The 10,797-nt window shown below is 39.6% G+C and overlaps 1 protein-coding gene across 3 annotated transcripts in view; it reads left to right on the top strand.

The window, feature by feature from the left end:
* The window catches only part of fbln2 (fibulin 2), a 47,385-nt gene extending 37,249 nt beyond the window's left edge, over positions 1–10,136 (top strand). For 2 of the 3 annotated variants that reach the window (XM_014025480.1, XM_014025479.1), the window contains 7 exons: positions 1,230–1,370; positions 3,036–3,164; positions 3,881–4,006; positions 6,949–7,065; positions 7,158–7,286; positions 7,562–7,685; positions 9,408–10,136. In XM_014025480.1, the coding sequence (XP_013880934.1) occupies positions 1,230–1,370; positions 3,036–3,164; positions 3,881–4,006; positions 6,949–7,065; positions 7,158–7,286; positions 7,562–7,685; positions 9,408–9,765 (1,124 nt within the window). In that variant the 3' untranslated portion in view covers positions 9,766–10,136. The remainder of the gene's footprint in view (positions 1–1,229; positions 1,371–3,035; positions 3,165–3,880; positions 4,007–6,948; positions 7,066–7,157; positions 7,287–7,561; positions 7,686–9,407) is intronic. The other variant, XM_014025481.1, reaches the window with a different exon arrangement.
* The last annotated feature ends 661 nt before the right edge of the window (positions 10,137–10,797 follow it).

Here is a 10,797-nt window from a genome sequence, read left to right as displayed (position 1 = left end):
GTTATATATTTATACATTTATTTCCAATAATGATAGGTTTGGTCCTCCATACGAGACATCATGGTGTTCTAATAAAAGTAATATTTTCAGAGTATGTGTCGTGAATGACTCTCAGCTACTACCACACTAAATTTTGCATCAGTGTCTGTAAAACCCACTGACGTATAAACATTTTCTATGATTTTAAGGTTGTTTTGCTGTGGCAGCCATCTCCAATGATTACTTTCTACAAGTTTCATTTAGTTTGGTCCAGTGGTTCTGAAGATATTTTGCTAACATTATTATGATCAAACTTTGCCTTTAATCAATGGGTGATAATAAACTGTGGGACACAGAAACAAACACACCAGTTTCCTTACATGTAAACCTAATGCATGTTTTTGGTGTGTACATTGAAACAGGAAGAACACGCAAACGTCACCCAGAAAGGCCAGGAAGTGAACCTGCAACCTTCTTACTGTGAGGCAACAGCTCTAATCACTTCTCCACCATGCCGCCCCGCTTAAAACAAGCAAATAAATAAAATAAATGAAGATGGCCCTGTTTTATAAGCAGAATTATCTTTTTGTTTACACTTTAGGAAAGGTTGCGTTCGGGTCTAATTGTAAAATTCTCTTCAGATTTAATTTTGCCACAGAGGCGGAAGAAATAAAAAGACTAAGTGGTTTTTTTGTTGTATTTAAATCATTTTACAAGGACCGTTTAGAGTTTCATTATCTTGTTTCCAAACAGATGAGTAAATGAGGGATTTACGGGTGAGTCATTGTCTATGAGGACGCCTGTTCATACAGATGAATCAGCAGGGCCGGAGCGGTAGAGGAGTCAAAATGCCACACAGGCAGGATATCAGAGCCGTCACTTTCAGAGGTTGCAGAGGGGTGGATAAAAGCCAAATCCTCTGTCCTCCTCCAGTACGAACTGAAGCCATGGAATTAGCCCCCAGGGGCAGGAACTGAGGCATGTCGAGGCAGCGGACGCCACTGTACAAAAAAAGTGGGGGAGTGCAGGAGAAATGACAAAATGGAGAACATGTCAGCCTCACAGAACAAAGTCATCCAGCTGTGTGATGTTGTGTTTTGCTTTGATATCGCGGCACCAGGGAGGCTAAAGAGATGCCCGCCGGTCTCTCCTGCCTCGTGCGTCTGCCTGCGGGGCTTCTCCTCCTCCTCCTCCTCTCCTGCCTTTCTTCACCTTCATCTCCTCTACCTCTGTGTGTCTCTTCATTCCAGACATTGACGAGTGTAATGCTTCGACCCAGCCGTGTAGCGCAGGGTTTAACTGCATCAACACGGCGGGCTCGTTCACGTGCACCAGGAAGATAATGTGCAGCCGAGGATATCATGCCAGTCCCGACGGATCCAGATGTGTTGGTGAGACGTGTGGCCGTTACAAGTGTTGAATAAGTGATCCCATTTTATATGCAGGATTAAAGTCAATCTGCAGGCAGAAGAAGGTGGAGCTGCTCAACTTTAAACAAAACCTGTAGTTTAGTGTCAACTACACATTGTGTAAAACATAAATGAAAAATTGAATACACAACAATGACAAGACATTTAATGTTCAAATGGATAAATTTTATTGTTATTTTTTTTTTGTTTTCACTTATTTTAAATTTGATGCCTGCAGCATGTCCTAAAAAGCTGGGACAGGAACATGTTTACCTCTGTGTTACATCAGCTTTACTTTTAACAACACTCAGTAAGTGTTTGGAAACTGAGGACACTGTTGAAGCTTTATAGGAGGAATTCTTTCCCATTCTTGTTTAATGTACATCAGCTACTTAACACTCTGGGGTCTCTGTTGTTGTGTTTTGTGGTTCATAGTTCACCACACATTTTCACAGGTCTGAAATGCAGGCAGGCCAGTCTTGTACCCACACTCTTACTACGAAGCTACACTGTTGTAACGTGCAGAAAGTGTCTTCATCGTCTTGCTGAAATCAGCAGGACGTCTCTGATAAAGACGTGCCTTGGATGGCAGCATGTGTTGCTGCAAAACCTTTAGCATTAATTATGCCTTCACAGATTGGACAGTTGTCCATGCCATGGGCACTAACACACCTCCATACCATCAGGGAGGCTGGCTTTTGAACTTTGCACTGATAAAAGAACATCATGCCACAGGACATTTTCCCACTTTGCTTCAGTCCATCCCAGATGAGCTCGGGCCCAGAGAAGTCGGTGGTGTTGCTGGGTGTTGTTGATATCTGGTTTTGGCTTTACAGGATAGTTTCAACTTTCACTTGTAGATGTAGAGATGAACTGTGTTTACTGACTGGTTTGTGAAGTGTTTCTGAGCCCACGTGGTAATATCTGTTACAGAATGATGTTGGATTTTAATGCAGTGTCACCTGAGGGGTAAAAGGTCATGGGCCTTTAGTGTTGGTTTTCAGTCTTGCTGCTTACTTCCAGAGATTTGTCCAGATTCTCTGAATCTTTTGATGATAATCTGGACTGTAGAGGATGAAATCTCTAAGTATTTGCAATTTTATAATGAGAACATTTTTCTTATGTTGTTGGACTATTTGTTCACAAAGTGGTGAACCTCATCCCATCCTTGCTTGTGAGCGACTGAGCCTTTCAGGGATGCTCCCTTTATACCCAGTTATGACATTCACCTGTTTCCAGTTAACCTGTTCACCTGTGGAATGCTCCTAACAGGTGTTTTTTGAGCGTTCTTCCACTTTCCCAGCCTTTTGTTGCCCCTGTCTCAGCTTTTTTGACAGGTGTTGCAGACATCAAATTCAAAATGAGTGAATATCCGAAAATAAAATAAAATAAACCTCACAACAACCCTTTTTTCCCTCTAAAAATTGTACAGTTAATGTAGCAATCATTTATTATGTTATTCCATTGTGTGTGTCTGTTCTGTTTTTATTGAAATTTTACACATTGTTTTTTAGAACTTGGGTAAATGTGTCAAACTCAGACCGAAAACAATGTTTTTGAGATGGCAAAGGTTTTGTGTTTAAAATCTTACTGCTGGGAGCTTGATGTCTTCAGGATCACTTCACTGATTTCACGTGGCTCTTGTAGATGTGAACGAGTGTGAGACCAGCCTGCATCGCTGTGGAGAGGGTCAGCTGTGCCAGAATCTGCCCGGCTCCTACCGCTGTGAGTGCCGGACAGGATACCAGTTTGACTCGATGAGGAGGACGTGCGTAGGTACGATAGATGTTTGGGTTTTGTCCCTCAACCGTTTTGCACCTTTTCAGTACGATGCAATTATCACACAACCCCTGTTACACTTGGCGTCCCCTCTCTGCACCTCCTGTTTAATATTCCGGAGCAGAGAAAGCTGCTGTTATTTCCCAGCTTCGGCTCCCACAACAGCCAATAAACTCCCACCGATCACGTCTCTTCAGCCCGCTGCTCCCTCCGCACGTGATTCACAGCGTCGTGTTGTGGCTTTCGTAATAAAACACTCAACTGGAGTGTTTAGACCAGTGTTTCCCAAAGTTGGGGATGGGGTCCTGAAAAGATTTTCTGAATTAATTACATTTTTTCCTTAGTTGTTACAAAGGAGTGAGGTTAGCATATTTAAAATGGATAAATGTAGTATAATAAATATTGCTGCCATGCCTATGTCTTGTTGACCGATACAAATGTTTATCATCCAAACATAGTTGGGTACAGGTCTCTGCTACTGTTATTTTGTGGGCCAAAAGCTGAAAAGTTTGGGAACCACTGGTTTAGACTATCAGCAGACAGGTGGTCCCTATGGATCACAATTTGTTGGACACACAAACACACACACAGGACACTAAAAATGCACATTTTCCACTGCAAACATGGGTGTAAACACACAAGCACACTGTACTCTTTCTGATGATGATGATGATGATGATGATGATGATGATGATGATGATGCTTCCTCTCAGATGTAAATGAGTGCTGGCGCTTCTCCGGCCGTCTCTGTGCCCAGACCTGCGAGAACACCCCGGGCTCCTACCAGTGCTCGTGCACCTCTGGTTTCCGCTTATCTGCTGATGGCAAGAGCTGCGAAGGTGTGTTTGTGTTCACGTTAGTCCGCACGGCTGTGGGTGCGTGTCCATGCATGTTTGATTTTTGTCAACTCGTGTGTGAAAATATGTGCGCGTGTGTGAATTATAAAACAGTGCTGCTTTAAAGACAGAGCTGTTCCAGGATGTGTGATGAGATGTTTCACAGCTCGTTGTGTCTTCAGACAGCAGAACATCTGTCACAACTAAAAACATTTTGAGCTGGGCCCCAGCAGCTACTCACTTTAAAGCCAATAAAAAACATCTTTCTTTTATATGAGTCTATTAGTGATATGAGAGTTACTGCTGTAATAATCTTAACAGCACAAAAGGCTGATGTTTTGATGTATGAACTGAAGAAAATTGTAATGAGAGCCAGAATGATGCTGAAGCTGCTGCCAGTGGCTCATTTGGGCCTCCATGATAAGCACACATCTGTGTCTGTCAGCGTTCACACAACCAGGGAGATTTCATTTTCTGTGAATGCCGATTAAAGACTGGGTGCTAAATGACTTTCATGTGATTTGCTAAAAAAAAATCAAAACAAACAAAAAACAAACAACTGAAACAATTGAACACAAGCTGAAAACCAAAAACAGCAGCCAAAACGGAGCAAAATAGCTCAAATTAGCAAAACATGCCACTATTAGCAAAGCAGTAGCAAAATCTTAGCTAAAATTTAAAATCAGCAGAGATGTATTGAAAAGTAGCAGAACCATAACTTAAAGCTAAAAGTTGCAGAACAATAACTAAAACCAGCAAAACACACCAATAATAGCAAAGCAGCTGATAAAATTTGGGTTAAGATCCAAAACAGCGGCAATGTAGCTAAAATCTAAAAGTAGCAAAACTGTAACTTAAAGCTAAAAGTGGCAGAACAGCAGTTAAAATCTAAAGCTAGCAGAATGCTAACTTAATCTTAAAAGGAGCAGAACAGTAGCCACAATTAGCAATGCATAGCAAAGCACCCGCTAAAGTTTTAGTTAAAATCTAAAATCAGCAGAATAGTAGCTACAAGCTAAAAGTAGCAGAGTGGTTACTTAATGCTAAAAGTGTCAGAACAGAAGCTAAAATTAGCCTAACATACAGAGATGGGGACTCGTGACTCGGACTTGAGTTGCACTCAAGTCCCTACTATTAGAGACTTAGATTTGACTTGGACTGTAAAGACTTGAGACTTGACTTGGACTTGTGGTTTGAGACTCACGAACAATGCAAGTCTTTTCACTGCCCGGCTCACGATTTTCACTCCTTCAATGCGCATCCATGCTCCGCTCCTTTGAGAACAAATACATAAAGTTTTAAGAGCAAAGACATTTACTCCTGCTCTCAAATAAAATGAAAAAAAAAAAAAAATGAAAATATACGCTCTTGATTAAAGTCTGAATAATTCTTCCATACACTCCACTCCCGCTCACCTGAGAATGGGAGGGGCCAGCGCCGTCCAGTGTTAATGATGCATACCCTACGTGATGTGGTCGCAAAAGCAGAAACACGTTGGAATAATACCAGAAGAGTCTGCATATATGATAATCAAAATATGATTTAATTGTGAGCAACAAACAAACAGAACTGAATCAGGAAGGTTCTGCATGCTTGCTACTGACCGCGTCAGCAGAATACAGCCAATAATGTACATCATGTCAACACCATGTGACAGTTTACAATCAATCACAGATTGCCAAATGTACTGTCCAGCCAATCACAAGACTCCCACCCGAAGAGTGTCTTATCAAACAAGAGAGGTCAGTCCATTGCGGAGTCCCGTTGTCTGGACAAACAGACAACGAGAGCGAAATGAGCTATCAGAAAGATACGAGTGATGGACAGTGTCAAGGGGAAACAGATATAAATAATTAGTCCATGACAGTGACAAACAGAGCTTCAGCATGGCAGGTGCGTTGCAATATATTCAATATAAGCTTTGCTTACAGAGACGTTATTCAACACCATGACAAGTGACTGGCAAAATTCAATGTGTGTGGAGTCCAAATCCAAAATTTGTTTTTGTGATGACTTGTGCAGCCCTTTTACTTTAAGGATTCTTGTTCTTCATCTTCACTGACAAGCTTTTATGCATTTAACAAAAATATCTGGTATTTTATTGTAAAATCAGCAGCAGACTTGTTGGATTTGTTCTTTGCCAATGACTTCATGTGCAAATTACTGTTAACAATACTCTAAATGCTTGATTGTTATTAAAACCTTAAACTTATCAGTATTTTTAAAACAGTATTATGTTAACATAATACTGTTTTAATATTTGATTAAAATATAGTATTATATAATATAATCTAGTATAGTTAGAATATCTTTGATGAAACTGCCAGTTAAGTGATACATGCAACAAGACTTGGTCTTGAGGTCAAGAGACTTGAGACTTGACTTGGATTTTTGGTCAAAAACTTAGACTTGACTTGAACTTGCAAAAAAAATCAATAAAAACTTGCACACATCTCTGTTAACATATCCTAATATTAACAAAGCAGTAGTCCAAAACTTTGATCAAATCTAAAATCAGCAGAAAGGTAGTTAAAAGCTATAATTTGGAGAACAGTAACTTAAAGGTGGAAGTGGCAGAACAGCAGCTAAAAGCTAAAAGTAACATAAACAGAGCAGCTGTGCTGAAGCAGATTTTAAACAGAGTTTATGAAGGAGCTGAAGAGATTTTTTAAAATTATTTTATGGAACTTTTTATAAGGCAACAATTTGTAGTATAAAAGTTACAATAAACTGAATTCAAAGCATGTTTACCCTGACTGAGGCGAATGTATTTTTGTAGCTATTAACAGGAAAACATAAATGTGAGTGCTGTCTGAGCATTCATACAATAATAAATGTTTATGCAGTCAACTCCCTAATAACAGCATCCTGTATCACGTTGAAATTAAAACACTGATTCATTTAATAAGTCGTGGCAGTAACGAGCTCTAATCTCTAACGTCCAGACGTGAACGAGTGTCTGACCAGCCCGTGCAGTCAGGAGTGCGCCAACATCTACGGCTCCTACCAGTGCTACTGCAGAAAGGGTTACTTCCTGCGAGAAGATGGGCTGACGTGTGCAGGTGGGGCCTCCTCGCTCACACAACACAAACATGAAATTAATACTCAATTCATACTCCCGCGTACAACCGTTTTATCTTCTCTTGTCGTGCAGACTTTGATGAATGCTCGCAGAGCATCGGCCATCTGTGCACCTACAAGTGTGTGAATGTTCCCGGCAGCTACCAGTGTGCCTGCCCTGAATACGGATACACCATGTCTCCGAGCGGGCTCTCCTGCAGCGGTGAGCTCCCGCCGCCTCTTCAGATGCAGCCGCCTCATTGAGTTTCTCTGAGATTGATTTTTAAAATTGCTCACAGAGTGGTGCTGCGCAGATAAATATAATTGGTGGTGCAAAGGATTACACACACTGTAAAATTTTATAGCCCTAAAAATCTTGTCTTGCTAATTTGAAAGTCCTCTTGAGAAACTTTTTTTTTTCCCTCTCTAACCCTATAATCCTGTGACTAACACCCGGCAGTAAACCGGTCCTATCTGTAATTTCTCTTTATGTTTCAGATATTGATGAGTGCGCTACAGGGGCTTATAACTGTTCTCTCACTGAGACCTGCTACAACATCCAGGGAGGGTACCGCTGCCTGTCTCTGGCCTGTCCCCTGAACTACCGCAAAGTGTCGGACACGTAAGTTTTAAATCCTTCAAAACGTTCAGCAAAATTTGTCGACACATTTTATGGTTTCACTCAGTGCTGGGAAAAGGCACGAGAAACTGTTTTCCTTCTAAACAAACGTAGTGGATGTAATTCAAAACCACATTTTGCGAAAATCTGAAGTCATCCCCTCTTTTACTGATACGTGTTTTGCTTCCAAGGAGCCAAAATTCTGCAAATTTCTGAAGAGCTTTCAAGTGTTTTCATTGGACATGGCTGCTTTTCAAGTTTTTGTTTGTTTAAAACATTTTAATTACACCCATGAGTCATTCAGGCGTAAAGAAATCAATACAATACAGTATCAATCAATACATAACAGACAACTTTATAAAATAATTTTTAAAAACTAAAACTTTAGACATTTTGTTTTCCAGCAGCCTCACACACAGACTTGAAGTTGCCTTTTTTATTCTATGAAAAAGGTTAAAAATATTGTGACTTGACTGTAGACCTGAACAGCCACTACTTTACTGTACATCCAAATGAAATATAATCCAACATTAACCCCACCACACATAGCTGAAACATGACATTTTAAAAATACTTATATCAACATATAAACAAACAAATTTAAAACAAATATATATATTTTTATATATATATATGTTTTATATATAAAACAAATTTATATATTAGGGCCGGACTACGAGAGTTTTTTATAATTAAATTATGAGAACAAGGTCCTAATGTTATAATAAATTCAAAACAATACAAGAATAAAGTCTGAAATAGACACAGTCGTTTGCACAATTTAAAGCCCTGCTACTGATAATAATTTGATGCTGGTGAAGATGAAGTATTTCTTTATTTGTAAAATCAGTACCAGAGTATAATTTCACACACCGCTCTACGTTCCTCATATCAACGCAGCGGTGAGACTGCTTTTTTCCTGTAGGAGGTCTCATATAACATTACAACTTTATTTTGTAAATATTACAACTTTATTATCGCACAAATGTATTTTTGTAATATCATGACTTATTTCTTGTAAAATTATGACCTTTTTTATTACAACATCTCAACTTTTTTCTTGTAATATTTCAACTTTATTCTCGTACAACTTAATTTTTATAATATTACGACTTTATTTTCGTAATTTAAAAAAAGTTCTTTTAGTCTGGCCTTAATACCCTGTCGCAGTGGAGAGACCGTAGATGGACCCAGTTGGTAAAAACGTGTCAATCAAAAGAGGAGGGCCTACACAACCATCTTGACATCTTGGTATTTAAATTAGGAGGACTGTAGGAGGCTCTGGATGCAGGAAAACATCACAACAGTCTGAGGGATGGAAGTCTAGATGTAAAATAAATTTAAAGAAGTTTTTGAAAAATCCATGAAACTTTATATGTGTGTATGCATGAAAAATGGGGGAAAATCGGTGTAGTTTTTGGACAATCTACAACTCGACCTGATTGATTTCATTTTACTGTTTTCACACTGCTCATCCCACAAATGCATGTTCCTTACAAATGTGGCATCATTTAACATGGAAATTAACAGGCTTTCCAACAGTAGGTTTATTACCAAAAAAGCATTGTTACAACAAAGAAATAATCTACCAAACACAAATTTCATTGCTTTTTATGTAAAGTTTATTAAAAAAATAGGATTAAACCATCCTGTACAAAGCGCTTCATTTTTGTGTTAAGTTAAGTAAATCCGTTTGTTCAACACTGTTGGTGTTTTTGCTTGTAGGCGCTGTGAGCGGATCAGCTGTCCCGCCCCCCTGGAGTGTCAGAACTCTCCGGTGAGAATCACCTACTACTACCTCAGCTTCCAGTCCAACATCGTCGTCCCCGCTCAGATATTCCGCATCGGCCCCTCCCCCGCCTACTCCGGGGACAACGTCATCGTGACCATCACGCACGGCAACGAGGGAGCCTACTTCAGCACCAGGAAGCTGAACGCCTACACGGGCGCCGTGTACCTGCAGCGGCAGGTCCAAGCTCCCCGGGATTTTCTCGTCACTGTGGAGATGAAGCTGTGGAGGCAGGGCAAGTTCACCACGTTCCAGGCCAGGATCTACGTCTTCATCACAGCCAACTTGCTCTAACAGGTGCTGGGTGTTGAACTCAGCTTCTCTGGTCACTTTTGAACAGCACCACTGTATGTTTGAACACTTCTTGCTTTCAGTCAAAATATTACTATTTTCCCCCTGTAAATCTAAAGAGGTTAAATATTCAAAAGACACATATTATTTCACATCACATTTTCCCTCATTGAGCTCATAAAATCATCCAGTTTCATTTTCTCTTACAAGTTGTTGGAGCACATTTCATAATTTAACCAACATGCATATCATCCACCACCTTGAATGCCAAAAAAAAAAAAAAAAAAAAAAAAAATTAAAAACTTTTGCAACCTGTTAGCACTCAGATTATGTGAGGTAGATGACCCTCAGCTACTACTGCACCAAACCTTAGCTCAGTTTCTGCAGCATGGACTAGGCTATAGGTGATTAGCTGTGACAGCCATATTAAATTGTGTGGACTCCACAAATCAATCAGTTGTTGAAGAATATGTAAAGACTGTTTTCTGGGATTTACTTTACAATCCATCCTGTGGTTCCTGATATTTTTTGCTAACAGACAAACAGTGCTCACTTTAAAACTCATGACCAAAGTTGCAAACAAAGACCTCATGCACAGTGGTTGTACTTGCAGGACATGTTGAGGATAACTCTCAGCAATGACCACGCCAAAATTTAGCCCAATATCTGTAAAACTGACTGAGTTATAGTTGTTTATTTCTCTGCTAAGGCTGATTAACTGTGGCGGCCTTGTTGGATTGACTGACACTAAAGGTTAACTACTTGTAGCTGCCCATGCAAGAATTGTTTTGTTAGTGTTTCATTAAAAATCCATCTATTATTTCATGAGATATTTTGCTAACAGACAAACACGATTGCCTGCCTTTAATGGTGGCAGGTGAAAATAATAGTAGTACAGTACAGTAGTAGGAGACAGCACCAAAGAAATCAATTATTAAAAACTAAAACAAGTTTTCACATCTAAGATAATTTTTTCTTTGAATATTATCCTCTCAGATTTGTGTTTATTATTATTATTATTATTATTATTATTAT

The sequence above is a fragment of the Austrofundulus limnaeus genome, unplaced genomic scaffold (genome assembly GCF_001266775.1).
Source record: "Austrofundulus limnaeus strain Quisiro unplaced genomic scaffold, Austrofundulus_limnaeus-1.0 Scaffold478, whole genome shotgun sequence".
NCBI lineage: Eukaryota > Metazoa > Chordata > Actinopteri > Cyprinodontiformes > Rivulidae > Austrofundulus > Austrofundulus limnaeus.
The sequence above is the reverse complement of the archived record's forward strand: the minus strand, read 5'-3'. Positions and strand labels throughout refer to the sequence as shown.